This window comes from Hemitrygon akajei, chromosome 26, assembly GCF_048418815.1.
Source record: "Hemitrygon akajei chromosome 26, sHemAka1.3, whole genome shotgun sequence".
Classification (NCBI taxonomy): domain Eukaryota; kingdom Metazoa; phylum Chordata; class Chondrichthyes; order Myliobatiformes; family Dasyatidae; genus Hemitrygon; species Hemitrygon akajei.
This window is the reverse complement of record NC_133149.1, coordinates 40,573,004-40,593,909: the sequence shown is the minus strand read 5'-3', so window position 1 is coordinate 40,593,909 and position 20,906 is coordinate 40,573,004. Positions and strand designations below refer to the sequence as shown.

General features: G+C 41.6%; 1 protein-coding gene across 7 annotated transcripts in view; it reads right to left on the bottom strand.

Annotated features, from left to right (window-relative positions):
* The window catches only part of tmprss4b (transmembrane serine protease 4b), a 51,295-nt gene extending 30,707 nt beyond the window's left edge, over nt 1-20,588 (bottom strand). The window contains exon 1 of one of the 7 annotated variants that reach the window (XM_073029990.1): nt 20,488-20,588. Coding sequence is in view for 1 of the 7 variants with exons in the window: in XM_073029989.1 (XP_072886090.1) it covers nt 20,413-20,430 (18 nt within the window). In the remaining 6 variants the exon portion in view is untranslated. Of the gene's footprint in view, nt 1-5,196; nt 5,219-10,710; nt 10,819-17,296; nt 17,318-17,372; nt 17,430-19,233; nt 19,254-20,412 lie in introns of those variants that run through there. The other 6 variants (XM_073029989.1, XM_073029996.1, XM_073029991.1 and 3 more) reach the window with 6 other exon arrangements.
* Between the last annotated feature and the right edge of the window lie 318 nt (nt 20,589-20,906).

Below are 20,906 nucleotides of genomic sequence, written 5' to 3'. Positions count from 1 at the left end.
ACAAAAACACACATCCCTCGTGACCTTTAGAAGGAACTTGATCTTCCTGGTTTTGTCATACTGTTGTGACTTTAACCTATGTTTGGTAAACCGGTTCCTCAAAAAGAAATTATGCCATCTGTCATTGATAGAGTCACAAGAGACAGGAGCAGAATTGAGCCATTTGGTCCGTTTAGCTGCTTTGCAAACCACAAGCAGGCAATAAACACAGCCTTAGCTACAGCTACGATCAATTCACTTGTGTTCCCATCCTGGATGCAACCTACCTTTAGCTCCAGACAGGCTCACACAGCTCAAAAGCGAAGTTCACTGCCACCATCACAAGGAACAAGAAGTGGTAATAAATGCTAATAAGTGCTTTTCCGCACTTCTGGCAGAAGTGTCTACATAGCAAACCTATTTTAAAGTATTTGCAAACTCTTGGCTTTAGAAAGACTATTCAACAAATATAGGAATCATGAGGTTTCAAGATTCGAGAGCAGATTAAGGGATGTTTAAGAAGCAACCATGAGCCTTTCAGATCACCGCTTAGCCTTCCTAGAAACTACTGAACCCAGGCACCATCAACACACAAGTTCAATTTCTGCCCACTTGCTGACACAGGTTATGATCAAGTGACTCAAGGACATTCATATATACAAGTGAATCCTATGTTGTTAAATTTAAAAGTCCATTCAGTCCTACAAACTGCAGAACTCATTTCCTCTCTTCACTTTTGTTCTTTCTTACAACTCTGATGTGCTTTTGATGCCACTCATTATAATACCATGGAGGCATTGTTGCTACAATCGCTATGGCAACCATATTAATCCACTATCTACAGATTCAACAATTACATCACTGCTGCTGGCAGAATCTCAAACAGAAATGAAGCTGCATACAGGAGTGAGATAGATCAGCTGGTTGTATGGTATCCCAACAGCCACACACTCAATGTCACCAAGACCAAGGAATTGATGTGGTCATCGGGGGTGGTGGGGGGCGGGGGGTAGGAATGGGAGAACACATACCAGTCCTCATTGAGGGATCAGTGCTGGAAAGTCTGAGCAGCTTCAAGTTCCTGGTATCAACATCTCTGAAGATCTATCCTGGGCCCAGCACATTGGTGCAAAAAATCACAAAGGCGTCAAACCAGTGGCTATACTTTATTAGGAATTAGAGGAGATTTGTTATGTCACCGTTCTTGCAAATTTCTCCAGCATCCATCACTAAACACCCACCATCGTCTAGGGCATGCCTACATTATGAAAATTGAAGGGGGTTGGGGAAGTGAGGTGGTGGTACAGGATATCTGTCATTCACACTCAGCAGGCCAGACAGTATCTATGGAAAAGAATAAACAGTCAACATTTCAGGCCAAAACCCTTCTTCAGGACTGAGGAGGAGGAAGACACCACAATAAAAAAGTTGGGGGGGGGGGGTGAGGGGAGGGGGATTATTTTTTAAATGAGAAAATCGATATTCATGCCATCAGGTTAGAGGCTATCCAGACAGAATACAAGGTGTTGCTCCTCCATCCTGAGGGTGGCCTCATCTTGGCACAAGAGGCCATGGACTGACATGTCGGAATAGGAATCTGAATTAAAATGTTTGGCCACTGCAAAGTTCTGCTTGTGGTGGATGGAGCAGAGGTGTTCGACATATTTACGTCTTGCACTGTACTGCTGGCACAAAACAAATTTCATTTCTTGACAATAAACCTGATTCCAAGTTATTAATATAGACAGCAAATAATTCTGGTCACAACCCTTCCTCTGATGCCCCTTGCAAAGTTCAAATAACCCATCTATCTATCCTGACTACGGCAGCCACATCAATATCCATTATTATCTCATCTACAATGACATCTCACCTTGTGCAGGAGTTTGTTTTAACATGCATGTGGCACCTTTTCAAATGCCCTTAATGAAAACCAAATGCACTATATCTGCAGTACTCCAACTTGCCAAACATTTTGCATTTCATAAAACCATGTTTACACACATTGTGATTTTCTAAATCATATGTTGTATCCTTAATGAAAGACTTCATGTCTTTCTTTCTTCTCCCTCCCCCCAATACACATCAATTTAGCTTGCCTATTACTTCCTGCTCAGTCTTCCATTCCTGAATAACATTCCATCTTCAGCTTTCCCAACTGCTCGGGCCTTGGCAGAATCTAGAAACTTCAGAAGCTCATGAAGACTCACAGAGCACATACACATCTTCAAAGAATTCACTGATCCTACAACAACATCTGACTTACTCCAAGAGCAATGCAAGCAACATGCATCAAGAGCAGTGACTCAAGTAATAAAATTGTAAATGCTGTTAAAATTTAAATAGAAAAGCTCATTTAAATAATTACATTTGAAACATTATGCACAGCACCTCCTTCAGTAAATTAGACATTCCTTTTAGATTTAAATATTGCCTTTTTGAAAGGTCAAGTTGCTCTGTGAAAAACCCTGCTAGACAAGTTCCTTATAATTTGCAAATACCCCATCGCACTAATTTCAATTAATCTTTAGAAAATGGAACAACAGCCATTCCTGTCTGGTTTGGTGCAATGTCTTCAAAATATATAAAACTACAGTGAACTGTCAGGTCAGCAGAAAAAGTCATTGGCTGTAGTCTTCTATCACTGCAGGACTTGTGTCCAGGACACAACAGCAGGCAAGAAAAAAAAATTCATTGCTGACACCACCCATACAGCAAACTGCCTTTTCCAAAAGCTCCCTTCTAGAAAGTGTTAAAGCTATTAAAACAAAAACTTTGCCATTTTTAAAATCTCTTCCCCCAGACATGTTAATCTAATTAACTATTCTAGTTAGCCCTCCCCAACCATTACCCCATCACTGCACTATAAGCACTTTCAACCAATTATATTGTTTACATGCCAGTATGTATTTATGCATGTTTTTTTCCATATCCTTACTTCTACCATTTCACATAATTCTTCATTCGCCATATACAGTACATGGAGTCGCAATTTGCTGTGGTCTATTGGCACCACAAGTTTCAAGAATTAAATTAAATCCTTGATCTGAATCAGGATTGTCACTGATTTACAAGGTCAAGACACCACAATTACTTAGAAATGCTCCATGTTGAACCCTGTGTGCTCTATTCATTGTCTCCATCCCCACCCCCTTACAGGAAGGATGGTCCCAGTTGTCCAAGATTTTCCCATGGCCCTTCCTTTGGGAAGTTTCAACCTATATGATGTCACCACAGCTCCTCCCATGCCTGAAGCCCCCAAATTTCTTAAGCAATCTCTCAGATATCCAGAAGTATGTGATTTGTCACTACTCATTCCTGACAATTACTTTGTTTATTGTTATTGAACGAGTCTCCCTACCAACATCAGCTTTGACTAATATTACAAGTTCATGACGTCTCCCTATTCTAATCTGTTTTGGATTCACATCCTGGACCCATACCGAAACATAGGAGCAAGAGGAAGCAATTCATCCCTTTAAGTGAGCTCAGCCATCCAATACGATAGTGACTGATTCCTACCATACCTTATTCTCACTCTCACACCTTGATGCTTTGGGTCTAGAAATTAATCCAGAGTCACCACCCTCAAAGGGAAAAAGATCACTGTCCTATATGTTATCACACATCCTGAAAGCTCCTCATTCTAAACACCCGGCCAGGGAAAACATCCTCTGTCACAAAACAATATCACAAGTCACACGTAAACTCAACCTCTCTTAGCAAGAGCAAAGTAGCAAACTTGTCAGTGGCACAGGAGGCAGCAAGTTGCCTAATGGGATCGGCCATTCAAGAGCTACCCTACATTCCACTTTTCAACAACTAATGTGCAGCCTAGCATGCCATGGCTCATCAAGTATACACCCATACAAGAACAGGAGATCTTCAGAATGGGCCACTATTCAATAACCATGGCTCATCTGGCCCAAGCCTCGGCTTTTCTGTAGCATTTCCACATAGAACTTCAACTTTTATCTTCAAAGATCTCCATATCAACTCTACCCTGGTGAAGCCACTCCTGGTGACTACCAGAGGCGCAGTACCCATGGTCAACCATGACCGACGGAGGCCACAAAATCTTCAAAAGAATTTATTTATCTGTTCTTTGAATACCAGAGATTTAGCCCCTACAGTTCTTGGAGTGGACAGTTTTGGAGTTTCTCCACACTGAGAAATCCCTAGGCACATCTTTAAATGACTGCAGCTTTTTCCTCAACAATGTCCCCTAGTTCCAGAATCTTCCGCTAGTGAAAGCATCTGCACAACCACTGTTGTGACCCCCAGGAACCTGCACGTTTCAAGTGATCATGCCTCCTTCTAAAGAATACAGATCCAATATATTTAGTTGTGTGAAAAGACAATTCTCAACACAGGATTTAGCACAGTGAATCTTTTCTATCCTGCCTATAATGCCAGCATATCTTTTCTTAAAGTGGGTATCAAAACTGCACACAGTACTGCAGGTGCAGCCCCACCAAAACCCTACACTATTACAACAAACAGACTTTAAAACTCCAGCCCCCTAGCAATAAGGATCAATGTATCATTTCTCCTTAATTATTTGCTGCATCTATACACTAACCTTTTGGTTTTTCCATGTACAAGAACACCCAAATCTCATCATACAATGGTCCAATCATGTTTTAAATGCTGGGCGTTTCTGTCTCGGCCTTTCAAGGAACTGGTCCCCATCACCTTCTGGGTGAAAAGAATGCTCATCTCCCCTCTAAACTTCAGCCAATTTTAAATCTCTGCCCTTTTGATTTTTACATGGCACGGGAGATGAGACCTTTCTACTTTGGCCTTTTGGTTTTATTCAGCTGAAGTTTCCCCTCAGCCTCTCATGTACCCAACACCTCAAACCCAGCCTACTCAATCTTTCCTCGTAGCCAAAGTCTTCCAGTCTCAGCAACATTCTCAAATTCATTTAGAAAGACATCCTCTCCAAACAATCATTCACAACGTACTGACCAGAACTGTCAACAAAACCAAGTCCTAGCCTGATAAGAAGTGCCTGCAGTTCCAACATAACCTCTTTGCTCTTGTATTTTATGCCTTGGCTAATACCAGAATGTACTCTAAACCCATTCAAGGATCTTCAGCCAAACACTCCAATGGCTCCTGTTCCTCCACACTACTCAGTACCCCTCATTGTATTTCATTGCTTTTTTTGGTCTTCACAAATGATTTATATTGGGATTAAATTCCATTTCCTACCTTTCAGCACAACTAACCCACGTCTTCTCTCAATCAAAAACCTTCCTCCACCCTGATGACCTTTTATTTCTCACACTAACTTATCTTTCCCCCTCCAGTTACAAAAGCATTAATCATTACCATCTTCCACCTAGATTCCAGGCACCTGCTTTTAACTAGCTTGCTATGCAGGGTTTATCTAATGCCTCAAAGTCCATGTTGATTACATCTAAAACACCACCCTAACAACCTTCATTGCTCTACATAAAAGTTTAAATCACCAGCTGTGTCGGTTCTCTGCAATTTCCAATGATGACCAAACCCTGTGCGGGAAGAGCTTTATGAAAAAGCTGTTGCACTGGGGCAGTTCCACACCTGGCCTCAAAAATTTCAGTCTAATGGTATGAAAAATTGTCACAACTGGCGACTTCCTTGGCTGCAATAGATAGCCATGACACCTTCTGTGCCTTGTCACGCCTTTCACTCTCCATGAAGCATTGCAGCACCGCCTTCTTGGCCATTGGATCTCAGAATCAGATCACTGGCATGCGTTGTGAAATTTATTAATCACATCCACCCAGTCTGCTAGAACTGGCTTCGCATGCTAGACTTTGCTCAACAAATCCACACAGGGTGCCCATGATAAACTGGTTTCTAGATAAGGCTTGTGTTGTCACTGAGAATCAATTCCAAGACTTCTTCCACTAATGGAAGTTGTGCTAACTAACCTGGAATAAGTCACTTTTCAATGTCACCGAGTAATTTTACAGTCCTCCAGCACCATTCCAGTAGACAGGTCCAACTAAGAACTAGCCAAGATATCCACAATTTTAATCACCTTGTTATAAATTTCATTTGGTTCTGGCAAATATCCAAACACAAAGATACAAATATCCTGAAAATTTCCCTCCATCCAATACTTCAAAGACAAAAAGTCAAGTCAAAATAAATTTATCAAAGTACACCATCACTGTACATCACCTTGACATCCATTTTCTTTCAGGCACTTGCAGGAAAATAAAGAAATTCAATAGAATTTATGAAAAACTGTACATATACAAAGACTGGAACTGATATGCAAAAGGCAAGCTGAACAAATAATAAATACTGAGAACCCGAGTTGTAGAGACCTTGAAAGTGAGTCCATAGATGTGGAATCAATTCAGAGCTGGTGCGAGTTCAGGAGCCTGATGGTTGAAGGGTAATAACTGTCCATGAACCTGGTGCTATGGGACCCAAGGCTCCTGTATCCACTTCCTGATCCAACAGTGAGAAGAGAGCATGGCCTGGATGGTGGGGTTCTTGATGACAGAGGCCACTTTCATTGTCCTTTGTTAGTTGCTATAAGCCCTATCCAAATTCCAAGCATGCCCACCTTCCCACTTGATCGAGAGCATCCCAGAACACACCCGGACAAAAAAAAACAAACCACCTTGCCCCAAATTTGTACTGAACTTTGCTAGATCAGGTGAAAGAGCAAAAAAAAAACAGGTCAGCAAGAGGATCAACAGTGAATTAAGTGACAGAAATCCTGGTTCCTCTGCTGTCTGAACAAAGCACATCCACAAATAGTTTTACCCATTATACATTTGGTTTCTTCAATACAAAAGAGACCACATGAGTATCAAATTTAGCAAACCATTTAAGTGGTTTAAAGAGACCATTGTCAGAGAGAAAAACAAATTCATCAACAATTTCCAGTGCACATCTAGATGCGGTCACGAATTTTGCATTCAACTCCACTTTGGTGTGCGGTTAATAACTCTGAAAACAGATCAGAGGGGGAAATCCTGCCTCAGCTAAATATCAACCGCAGCCAATTTGACAAAATGCAGGTATACCTGGTGACAACATTACAAGTTTACCCATAATACAAGCACTACATGCCATTGAGCACATCTGTAAAGCAGCATCCAACATCAAGGACCACCACCATCCAGGCCATTCTCTTCTCACTGTTGCCATCAGGACTCCTCAATACCCAGAGCCTGGACTGACACCTTGCCTTATTGTCCTGTTTATTATTTATTGTAATGCCCGCACTGTTTTGTGCACTTCATGCAGTCCTGTGTAGGTCTGTAGTCTAGTGTAGTTTTTCTGTGTTGTTTTTTTTTAACGTAGCTCAGTCTAGCTTTTGTACTATGTAACACCATGGTCCTGAAAAACGTTGTCTCACTTTTACTATGTACTGTACCAGCAGTTATGGTCGAAATGACAATAAAAGTGACTTGACTTGGAAGGTAAAGAGCATTGGGTTCCATACCTCCAGGTTCAGGAACAATTATTACCCTATAACTGTCAGGATCCTGAACAGTGTGGATAACTTCACTCACCCCAAGAGTGAACTGACTCCACAATCTACAGACTCAATTTTAGGGACTTTACAACTCATGTTCTCCATAGGCCATGGAGTAAAGGGAAGGGGAAGGTCACCATGAGATTATTTACTTTTTTTAAATATATACAGTTTGCCTTTTATTGCACATTGGCTGTTGTCAGTCTGTGTAGTTTTGTATTGATTCTATTGTATTACTTTGCTCTACTGTGAATGCCTGCAGAAAATGTTATGGTGACATATGAATATTTTGGAGTTTAAAGTAACAGTGTACTTAAGTGACATGAAATATATCGGCACAAAGATCATGAAAAGTGCAATTTGAAAACAAGCTCCAGATTTCTAAACATCTAACACCTTCATGCTCATGTTCAGCCGATAATCTTACTGCACCTCTCCTGCAGGGATACTGATCCCTTGAGAACGATTCACATCATCACATCTTGTCCAGGTTCGAGCTCAGCAGAAAGTGCAAGCAGGCTAACCCTTTGCTCATTACCCCCCCCCCCCCCCCATACACTCGTTATGACCAGGAAAGAACACAACAAATTGACCCACGATTGATGTAGGCATCAACATCAAACACTAGACTTTGCTGGAAAACCAACATGGAGATGTCAGAGGTAGTTTTTTTTTTTAAATACAAGCCCTAGGTACATGGAATGTGCTGCCAGGGGTGGTGGTGGTAGAAGCAGATACATTAAGGGCCTCTTAGATAGGCACATGGATGAAGGGAAGGATTTGATTGGTCTTAGAGCAAGTTAAAGGTTCAGCATAACAATGGCCTGTACTATGACTGTTCTATCACAGCTCTCCCCTGCCACAATACCAAATAGCAAATATAGTTCCCGGTGCTTCCCTCCATTAGCACCTCTAGCTCTAACTCTACCTAGCAACTGCTGTGCTTCATTGCTTGTTACTAAGACTGCCCATGTGACCTTGCAGCATTCTCTTCCTCAAACCACACTAGTCTCTCAATATTTAGTTGTATAATTTTCCCATAAAATACTTCATTCAGCTTTTGATTTTTATAAAAGAATTCACTCCACCAAATACACCATTCTATAGACTTTCAGTATTTATACTATGTCAATATGGGATTTTTTTTTTCATTATAAGCATTCCATTGATGATGTTTTGTTTTACAGAGCCATTCGTCCATGACCAGTGACCTTTCCCTGCCGAAGGGCCTTTGTAGTGACTGCACCTTGATGCAGGTCTCTCAGTACAGTCCCTGCATCATAGATTGCGTCAATTGGCAGCAATGCATTCTGGACAGAGGCTTGCTCCAGGCATCCTTCGAGCAGATGATCATCCACAGCAGTTGATTTCAGGCTCAGTGGTGCATGGGCTGCTGCCAGGGCATAGAGTCCCAGGTTATCAGTTAACGTAATACTATTACAGTGCTGGCTGGAAGATCAGGGTTCGATTCCTGTCGCTGCCTATATTGTACATTTGCCCCGTGGGCACATGGGACTCCCCCCATATTCCAAGCAGCAAGGGCAAAGTGTGGGCATGCTATATTGGCACCAGAAGCATGGCAACACTTACAGGCTGCCCCAGCACATTTGACACAAATGATGCATTTCACTATATGTTTTGATGTTTCAGTGTACATGTGACAAAAGCTAGTCTTTATATTGGTTATGTAGCTTCTCAGAAGGAAGAATGGCTTTTGCATCCCTTTTAACTCCTGGGCAAATACAAAGAGATGAACGATGGTCTTATCTACACCATTAGCATGAAGGCTGGAGGCTCCGACAGTGCATACTGACCAAATAGGTAAGGCCTTTCTCACCACCAGTCAAGGTCTTGGTGCTTGGTTGAAACTTCTGGAAGTGTCGTGCTGTTTGTTTGGAGAACCATTTCCTTCAAAGTTTCCAGGAGATTGTTTGCAGGCCATGCACAACTGACTTGCTGCCATAGTTGTTTTGGGCGACACTTAGATCACAAGACGTCAGGAGCAGAATTAGGCCATTCAGCTCAGAGTCTGCTCCACCAGTCGTCATGGCCAATTTATTACCCGTCAACCTCATTCTCCTGTCTCCTCCCTGTAATCTTTGTCACCGACTTATGAAGAACCTATCAACCTATACTCAATGATTGGGCCTCCACAGCTGTGGGGCAATGAATTCCTGAGATTCCCCATCCTCTGGATGAAGAAATTTCTCATTTGTTCTGAAGTGGCGCCCTTGTATTCCGACACTATGCCATCTAGTCCTAGACTCCCTCACCACAGGAATCTTCCTCTCAACATCCACTCTATTCAAGCCTTTTACTTGTGACATGTACAACACCAATAACACCGTGCCCCTCATGACCAGATTATTTCATGTAGTTGAGGGGAATCAGCACCTACATTCCCAATTTTCATATTATGGTTATGTGCTCCACCCAGTTGCCTGTACCTTTAATTCCTTTGAATCATATTCTCAGCAGCTTCAGTTCCAAAGAATGGATAGAAAATGGAACCAGTGATCGGAAAATATAGCCTCACTTTTGCTGTGATTTACTTTGGCTACTAAGACCAGCTCAAATTGGTCACAGATGCCTAGTCCACAGACTAGCAACTGAAGATTGTGACATCATCCATGTACTGGGAGACTGACACAGGATCAGCTGGATCATTATTCCTCTCATGCCAAGGTCCTACCTGATGAATTCCAATGTTTCTCCAAGATACAGCCAGCAGACCAGAGGTAGCAAGCTCCACAAGAGACTCTAGAAGCAGGAAACTAGATCCAAAAGTTAGAATTGCAACCAATGAAACTACACAAGTCAGACTTTTGGATTTAATATTATTATAAAGATTGTTTGTATGTACAGATGTCCATAAGCTGAATGCTCATAACCCAAGTACAGCAGGTACTGTCATGTTTTGGGCCTGGAGGAAACAGCACCCGAGATCAATTGAAACAGAGAAATGATCTGATTCACAGGCCAACCCAAATTATTCTGTACTAAATTAATTCCATTCTTATAAACATTTCTCACCCGGCTCAAAACAAACTCCAGTCCAATATTTGGGGAATTTTCAAAACTTTTACAATACTTACAAGAACAAATGCTTGCCTGACTTATGCTTGCAATCAGCACAGAAGATGCCTTCCTCTGAAATTCCCCTTTCTCATTAGTACAATACTTCAGCTTAAAATCTTAGTTCCTCTTGAAACCCAAAAGCTTTGAAAATCCAAACTTACCAAAATGAGGTTTCTTCATTTCCAAAGCTTAAGAATGAGAAACATTGTCCTTTCACGTTTAAACATCATAAAGGTGTACTATAACCAGCAAGGCTTGCTCATCTGAATGAGGAAACTATGGTTTCTTCACTCACACCTGTACAACAATAAACTTGGACTTTGGCCAAGGATTTTGATATCAATCCAAACCATAAACTAACATCACTTTCAAATCTTCAGAAGCAAAGTTAAATATTATAACAAATATCATGACATTTGTTGCTTTGTGGCAGTATAGTGCAATACAAAAATACAATATATATTTAAAAATAAATTAAATAAGTTGTGGAGAAAGAGCAAAATAGTGAGGTAGTGTTTATGTGCATTTTCTTCGTCCATTCAGAAATCTGATGGTGTTCCTAAAATATTGAGTCTTTTCACAAACCACTGGAGATATCTGAACTCCAGAAATCATGTCACTGAGGAAATGTTCAACAAGGTTCAATTTCATCATCTGATCCATCAGCGAAAATACCTCATCCATCAAAGAAAGCAACAATTTGACTTATCACGCATGTACCCGCTCTTTGAAAGTATCATTCAGTTAGTCCGCCTTTGGTGCCATCATATCATTGCGAAGGAGGTTCAGAAACCTGAAGTCCCACACAATAATTGATAGGTTTCAATGAGATTCTTTCCGCCCCCCCCCCAAAATTCTGCTGAACTCAAGAACAGGCTCAGACCCATCAAATGCCCATTAACCCTTTTATTCTCAGGATTATTCTTATGAACCTGCTCTGGACCCCCTTCAATGCCAGCACAGCTTTTCAAAGATGGGACCCAAAACTGCTCACAATACTCCAAGTGTGGTCTAACCAATGCCTTATAAAGCCTCAGCACTACATCCTTGGTCTTATATTCTAGTTATCCCAAAATGAATGCTAACATTGCATTTGCCTTCCTTAAACCTGTAAGTTAACCTTTAGGGAATCTTCCACAAGTACTCAAGTTCCTTTGCACAAGTTCTGAATTTTCTCCCCATGTAGAAGATATTCTATGCCTTTATTCCTTCTACCCAAATGTATGACCAAATACTTCCCTACCCTGTTTTCCATCTGCCACTTCTTTGACCTAATCTGTCCAAGTCCTTCCATAGCCAATTCCGCCCCTATGTCTTACAGTCCTGTGTTGAGGAGCAGCTATGTCTTCACCCAACCACCAATCACTAGCTTAGCAGCACTATAACCACTTTTGATCACTTTGCAGCAAAATGGATTTTTGTTCCAATTGCATTCTTGTAAAATTTGTTTTAGGTTTAATTTATGGATTTCTTGTAAATGAAATCCATCTGAAGTTATGGGTCTATGACACAGCTACAAGGAGGTTTCTCATTGCGCCTATGCACACACAGTTGCGCATACAAGAAGCTCTCTTTCCCTGTACCCTGTAAAGGCTTCCCCCCTTAAGTTTTCATTCAGCTGACCATTTCCATTCCATCTGCTTTTGCTGCACACTTCACTGAGATGCAGGTTGCAACTCAGCGTGAGTAAATTCTTATTTCACTTCCAGTTCTTTGGCTAATGATCTAAATCAAAGTCTTTTGGTTAGCAAAACATCTTGCTGTTTCATTGTGCAGTTTTGCAAATTATGCATATTTACATTCAGATCATGAATCAAGTCTCATTCAAAAGCCCTTGGAGAGATTTCACTTTTCAAACTATTGTCAGTTCTCAGCCAATAACCTTCATTCTTCAAAGTATTTCAGGTCGAAGAACAAAAATGTACTCGAAATGTTCAAAATACATTTTAAATCTTCATTTGTTGTTATGCACAGAAAACCTAAATCATAAGACATAGGAGCAGAATTGGGCCATTCAGCCTATCGCGTCTGCTCCACCATTCCATCATGGCCGATTTATTATTCCTCTCAACCCCATTCTCCTGCCTTCTCCCTGTAACCTTTGACACCTTACTAACCAAGAACCTATCAAATTCTGCAGTCCCAACACTGACCCCTGTGGAACACCACTCGTCACTGACAGGCAACCAGGAAAGACCCCCTTTATTCCCACTCTTTCCCTCTGGCCAGTCACCAATCTTTTATCCATACTGATATCTTGCCTGTAATTTCCCAGGGCTCATCTTATTTAACAACCTCATGTGCAGCACCTTCTGAAAAGCCAAATAAACATCAACTGATTCACCATTGTCCTGCTTATTTCCTCAAGTAACACCAATAGATTTGGCAGGCAAGATTTCCCCTTGAGGAAGCCATTTTATCATGTGCCTCCAAACACCCCATAACCTCATCCTCAACAATCAACTCCAGCATCTTCCCAACCACTGAGGTCAGACTAACTGGCTTACAAGTTCCTTTCTTCTGCCTCTCTCCCTTCTTAAAGAGTGGAGTGACATTTACAATTTTCCAGTCTTCCAGAACAATTCCAGAATCTAGTGATTCTTGAAAGATCATTACTAATGCCTCCACAGTGTCTTCAGCCACCTCTTTTCAGAACCCTGGGGGAGAGTCCATCCGGTCCAATTAAACAACATCCATTGACTCTGTCTTTCCTGCCTAGTCAAGAACCTATCATATAACCATATAACAATTACAGCACGGAAACAGGCCATCTCGGCCCTTCTAGTCCGTGCCGACACTTACACTCACCTAGTTCCACTGACCCGCACTCATCCCATAACCCTCCATTCCTTTCCTGTCCATATACCTATCCAATTTTACTTTAAATGACAATACCAAACCTGCCTCTACCACTTCCACTGGAAGCTCATTCCACACAGCTACCACTCTCTGAGTAAAGAAATTCCCCTTGGTGTTACCCTTAAACTTTTGCCCCCTAACTCTCAAATCATGTCCTCTTGTTTGAATCTCCCCTACTCTCAATGGAAAAAGCCTATCCACGTCAACTCGATCTATCCCCCTCATTATTTTAAATACCTCTATCAAGTCCCCCCCTCAACCTTCTACACTCCAAAGAATAAAGACCTAACTTGTTCAGCCTTTCCCTGTAACTTAGGTGCTGAAACCCAAGTAACATTCTAGTAAATCTTCTCTGTACTCTCTCTATTTTGTTGACATCTTTCCTATAATATCAACCTCCACTTTAAATATACCCAATGACTTGGCCTCCACAACCATCTGTGGCTATAAATTCCACAGATTTACTGCCCTCTGGCTGAAGAAATTCCTCATTCCGGATCCCAGTCTCTCCCACTATAGGAAGAATCTTCTGCACATCCACTATCTAGGACTTTCAAATAACCAGAAGACTTCAATGAATGCAAAAGTTGTATCTTAAATAGAGGAAAGAAACAGCAATTCCGGATCTTAATCTGAAACGTCAACTGTCCATTTGCAGTGGTACTGGTTTTGCTGACCACATAGTTCTAACTCAAAAGTTGACTTCAAGTCCTATTGGATACAAATAGCCATGAGTACTCTCTCGAAAGGGAGATTATACTGTAACTATCCAATCTTCAAAGATTAGTTTACTTCCCTGTTTATTCTCTATGGGAAGTTTAGTTGCTAATACCTACTATTCGAGCAGTGTGTTCCCCACACCTACTGAGAAGATATCTCCAGCTAACAAGGTAGTTTAAAACACAGTTCATTTATTTAGTGATACACATTCAAAACTCCAAGAACTTCCCAGTTACAAACCATTTCCATAGCACAAAGGATTTACTAAACAAAGGATTAATGATTCTCAAAACAGTCGCAATTCCTATAAACTAAAACATGCCAAAGACACAGACAAACAAGTTGTCAGTCACAGAAACTGAAGCTGGAGGAATGGATTCTAGCTCTTCCATGTTTCTTGATGTTCCTTACCCCATTCTTAATAAATTTGAACTGCTCTCTGCATTTACCTCTTTTCTTTCACTTGAGTAGCTTCACAAACACATGATACTTCCTTAAATATCCCTTTAACACAATGTCTACAAACCAATGAAATGTGGATCTTAGCTAGCTATTATTAATGCTGTAAAGCTAATTTTGGCATCCACAAAACTCTTCCAACTATAAACACATCAGTTATTAAACGTATTATCCATCTGGTTCAGCAAGCTACCTTGAACTAAGCAACTTGAGTCAGCTTGTCTGTTAATAACAACCCAAATTAAACAACCTACTGCCCTAATGGGAGTTTGTACAGAAATCTTATACTCTTCTTTTGAGCAATAACAAAGCAGTGGCTTTGTCTGTAAAGAAACAGCACATTTTACAAAGTTTTCTATAAAGTTCTTTTTTGGCTTCAAGCTGCTTTCCATTTACATTTTAAGAACTGACAACTGACTTCCATTTACGACCAAGTTAAACAAAGCAATATAATTGGAAGTTTATTTACAAATGTTTGTGACCTTTCAAATGGCAGCTGCTATTTAGAAAATAAGTTTAGCAAACATGAGTGAAACCAACACCCATCACACAGTTTCCTCCACAAATGCTGCCTGACCACAGAGCTCCTCCAGTATCCCATTTGTTGTAATTGCATTATTTTGCACTGATCAGTGTGTTGATACACAGAATTTATTATTATGAATGAGAATTAAAAGCCATCAGATTTTGAGTTCAATTTACATGATTGTACAAAGTGAAGCTTCTCCTCCACATGGCTTTAAATCTTTGATTCCCAAATACTGTACTCTTCCTTTCATCAAGAGCAAGCCTTATGCTAGGTTGCTTCTGCATTTTACAAATCAGGCAATTTCAGAATCCAACCAGCCTCTGGAATTGGGTTGCTGAGCATCTAGGTAGCCCCAGACTATGAAACAGGGGACACCAGTGACAGCCAGTAGGGCTGCTACCTCAGCTTCAGGAAGCTAGGTTTGATGCTGACTTCTGTACAAACTCCACATAAGGTAGCACAAGCTCCCTACTGTCACACAGGCACCCCTCCAGGTGCTCTCGTTTCCACTCGCAACTCAAGGACATTCACAGTTGCCCAAGTGTATGGCTGATTGGGTGAATCTCAGAGCTGACAGGAACAGAGAAGACAGATGGGATTATAGTAAATGGGTATTTGATTATTGGCACCAAATCAGTGTGCCAAAGAGCCCGTCACTGCTATATAACTACGAGTGATCTTCAGATCACTTTACCTCATTTCAGACAAAGAGCATTGGAACTATTAGCTAGTCATTTTCAAAATCCTTAAGGAGGATGGAGAAACCATTGGTTTCTTCCCCAAGATTAGTCCAATTTGACAACCAAGAGCTTGTTTCTTTTACAATTACAAACTGCCTTTTATGACCAGTTTAGCCCAGTCATCTCACAGGAATCTTAGTACACATTACTCAGGGATGTTATCAAATATCTACAAGTTTAGTCCATGGGATAGGCCTCACTGTTAAAAGGAAGAAAATGGTAAAGAGCTTAAGGAAAAAATTAACCATTTAGAATTGGGTTAGCTGGAAGCCTGGTCACCAATGAAGGGATAAAATTGAAGATGCACAAGAAGCCAGAAGAGAAGATCAGAACACTGGAAGAGTTACACAAGATATAGGAGCAGAATTAGGCCATTCATCCCATCGAGTCTACTCCATTCCATCATACCTAATTTATTATCCCTCTCAACCCCATTCTCCTGCCTTCTCCTTACAACCCTTGATACCTTTAAAATCAAGAACCTATCATCTGTGGAGGGAAATGAATGGTCAACATTTCAGACCAAAACTCATCCGGACAGGACAGGAGATTAGGCGAGTTGAGTGGGAGAGGGAAAGGTAGAGACAAAGGCTGGGAGGTGATAAAAATAGATGACAAAGGTGTGCTGGTGATGGAATGTGATAGGAAAGGAAGACACACAGAGTGTGCATGTGGGTGCGCTCGCTACCCAGGTGGAATACAAGGTGTTGTAGTGTCTTCCTACTACCTAACAGAATGAACTTTGAATTCTCCAGTTTCAGGCAAGTTTTCCCTTGTCCTTTTCTCTCCAATTCTCCCCCACACACCGTTCAAGTTCTCCTCTGGCCCCCTCCCCATCACTTTCACCTATTCCAACACCTACTTCACTCTCCCCACTGTTCCTATGGTCAACACAGACACTTCATTCCCAAAACTGCCCCCTTCACCTAGCTTACCCTCCACCTCCGACTCCACCTGCCCATCTCAGTCCCCTCCATCTCACTGTTCCCATCTTCCTCCCCACTTTCCTTATTTAGTTCTTCACCCACCTTCCTTTATCAGATCGCATAATCTGCAGCCCTCCATTGTCCCCCACGTAACTTTCCAGCCCCTGTACCTGCTACACCCCCTCTTCCCCCCCCCCCAACCTGGGTACACTTGCCAATCAAAGCCTTCCCACCTGGATTCACCTTTCATTCGCTCTTGCCTCTGTCTTTCTTTACAAGGGCTCTCCCTTCTACTCAATCTAGTGACTGTCTCAACCCAAAACGTTGACTGTCCACTTCCCTTCACAGATGCTACCTGACCAATGTGCTTGGGGAAGGAGGGAAGTGGTCTCAATTTAAAGGAGAAGTCCCTCAAGTCCCATACACTCAGAGGCAGCAGCAGAGGCAAGAAGGAGGTGAAATACAAAATTATATAATTAATATTCTAGAATACACCCAAAATTGACAACCATACCTCAACTTTTCAAATCCTCCTATCTTTTGGCATTAAAATCTAGCTCAGAAGTGGCTGAATGCTGCCTTTGACTCACCTGCTCAGCAGTTAATATCAGCAACTATATATCCAAAAGGAGTCTGACAATTTATTTTCCAGCATTTCCTCTTCCACTTCACCCTTCCCCCTCCACTCACATGACCCAAATTTGCATATCACTTGTTCTTCTGTAGATAATTAAATGAAATAGAAAACCTACAGCATAATACAGGCCCTTCGGCCCACAAAGTTGAAGCAGGATGTTAACTATTAATTTCAGTTTGCATGAAGTATAATTAATATTCATCGGAAATTATTTCATTTGCTTATTTACAGGTAAACAGAATCCTTTCTTCCACTGGGCCCATCCAAATCCTTACAGTGAGACAGCCCAGGATCTTACATCAAAAACATCGTCAGGGTCAAGAAGGCTTGGCACACTGAATTACATCTGGCTAATCACCAACAAATTTCATGAAATTGGTTGTTTTGCAGCAGCAGTACAGTGCAAGACAAAAGTTGGAAGTTCCGATAATATATTTTAAAAAAATAACTAATACAAAAAGAGCAAAGTATCAAGGTAGTGTTCATGGACCAGTCATAAATCTGATGGCAGAGGGAAGGACCCATTCTTAAATGGGTCCTGTACCTGGGGGCTGAATATGCACACTCCTGATGGTAGCAATTGGAAGAGGGCATATCCTGGGTGGTCTTTAATGATGGATGCTACCTTTTTGAGGCATCACATTGTAAAGGTGTCCTCAATGGTGAGGAGACCAGTGCCCATGAAGCTGGCTAGCATTTTTTTTAAAAAACTTAGTCTAGCAAAACCACAATTTTAAAACTTCCTGGTTTTCAGCTCCTCTATGGTTTCCCCCTTCCAAACCTGACCTCAAAAGATTCTGCAACCACCAAGTAAATGATGTTCTTCCAGCTGTTGAACAGACCTGATTCCATCTTTCTGCTGAAATTCATTCCTCCAAAGGCCCCTCTCCTTGACCAAGTATTTGGAATATTACACCAGTACCTACTTATGACTTAACATCAAATTAGTTGTGACAACACTTGTGCAGAATATTACTGAAGCAGCTTGCATTTGAGGTGTAACTGCAATAATTATGCATCAATGTTGTCACAATTACAATAGGGTTGTAAGAGACTTAGATACACGGAGCTTAGGAAAATAGAGAGCTATGCGGTAGGGAAATTCTAGGCAGGTTCTAGAGTAGGTTACATGGTTGGCACAACATTTTGGGCTGAAGGGCCTCTAACGTGCTGTAGATTTTCTATGTTCTAACTTGATGTTAGGTCACAAGTTAGGTCATTTCTTTGATCATTTTGTTTTAACCTTTAACTGAATTTAAAAGATAACTTTTTTGATGTTTGCTGACTCCAACCAGGACAATTCAGAACAACCTTTAATATTACAAAAAGCCAACAAGATTACAAGTTTGTCACTTGTTAGCAACGTTTGTTGAAAGATAAATATTGACAACACAAGCTGCTCTGTGCTAGCCAGTGTACTGAGAGGAATGGAAGCAACATCTGTAAAAAAAAGTTTATCTGAGCAATGTTATAGTGAGCTAGTTGTGCAAATTAGAGTTGTGCGTCTCAGATTAAACATCACTGTTTCTTTCACTAGACGTGAAGCTGCTATAGAAAGTGATTTCTCTAATTTCCAGCAATTCTACCTACCATCTCCCGCTTCTTTTTCCAATCGCACATTTGGGCTCCCCTTTCACTACTCTTCTCACCTGTTCATTACCTCCCTCTGGTACCCTTCTGCAGCCCTTCAGTTCTTCTATTTATCATCTCCCGGCTCTTCTTCACCCCCAACCTTACCTACCTAGTGTCACCTCTCACCTTGCACTCTTCCCCCTTCCTTTCCAGTCCTACGGGCTTCAGCTCAAAACACTGACCTCCTCCTCCTCTCAGTAGATGTGTTGAGTTCCTCCAGCACCTGTTGTGTTTGCGCTTTAGAGCTGTAATTTTTTTTAACTTTCATTTTGGATGGCGAAAGTACACAGCCATAACTGGGGATCATGGGATCTAAAATGGCTGTTGGAAAAAGAGATCACCCGTGCGATGAAGTGTTAGATCTGGATGGCTGAGACACAGCCTCCCTCCCTTATTGACTTGTCCATTGTACATAGCGCCTCCCGTTCAGATGAATGTGCCCCCACCCCAGCCACTATATTGCCAGCCGTCAGTAAAATGACTTCCCTGCTCTTCACTGCCTCCCTGACCCCCATCCATTCTTTGTTTCTTTTGGAGTCCCAGTAGCAAGTCTCTTTCCCGGATCTGACCCACGAATATCAACCCACTGTTTCCTCGAAGAAAGTTGACGCTGGCAGTTGATTTACGTTCCACCTCAGCCGCCTGACCATCGAACCCCACCGACCAGGTGAGAGTGAACAATCACCCGGGGCTCTTCCTCATTTTCCTCCTGATTAATAGGTCATTTGGATAGATAATCAACCTAACACTGCTGCAATGTCTCCGTGGTAGAACCAACGCACAAAAGCATACCGCAGTTTGTCGCAAACACGAGAAAACCTGCAGAAGCTAGAAATCTAAGCAACGCACTAAATGCTGCAGGAGCTCAGCAGGCCAGGCAGCATCTATGGAAAAGAGCGAACAGTCGACGTCCCGATGAAGGGTCTCGGCCCGAAACGACGACAGTTCACTCTTTTCCATAGATGCTGCCTAGCCTGCTGAGTTCCTCCAGCGTTTTATGTGTTATTGCTTATCGCTCAAAGAGCCTGGACAAACACCTAGGGTAAGGCCATGACATGAATTAGGCGAATTACCATAGGTTAATAATTAAGAAATCCAAATACCGCTGAACAAATGGCAAGGAGGAAGCTGCTGACTTAACGCTAATATTATCCTTAGCATCACCAAAACCAGTTAAAATGACTCAGGTGCTTGGAAACACATTAACATTTAAAACACTTCAGGAGTCTACGCTGTCCTGCGCAGTAACAAAGAGCCAGGTTTAATAAGCACAGACTGCCATGGGTGTTTGGTTACCTACCAGCTCCAACTCACTTCAAAAGCAAAAAATAGTCTATTACTGAGACAAGAACAAGACAAACCTCTCGAGTCTTAACCATTGTTGCGGCTGTAGAGGCTCTCAGGGCGACAAGACTTATACCGAGTTTCTCACTGACCTGCAGGTGATATCACGCTTCTGGAAAAATCAGGTTACATGACAGTACACCCAGGGTTGAGACAGCCCTAGATTCTACCTGCCACGCCCTCTGTAGCGCAACACAAAGTACATGTTACCTGTACTCCCAGGTAGAGAAACATTTTATAAATAGAAAAGGCGCGCGGCAGTGACTCAGATTAGTGACTGCACTTCCATTCTGACTCAGATTATTTTGGTTTCATGTCCCCGTTTAGAGATTTGGGCATATCATTGGATATACACCAGCTTGACAACTTTTGAATGAAACAATTTTTCCCCGAATACTCAAACAAGATGGACCTCCTAGTGAACAAGATAATACATGCCATGCATTTATCAGAGAATTTATCTGTTTCCTTCCCCAAACTATGGTGCGGCTACGAGGAAGGTTCACATTCC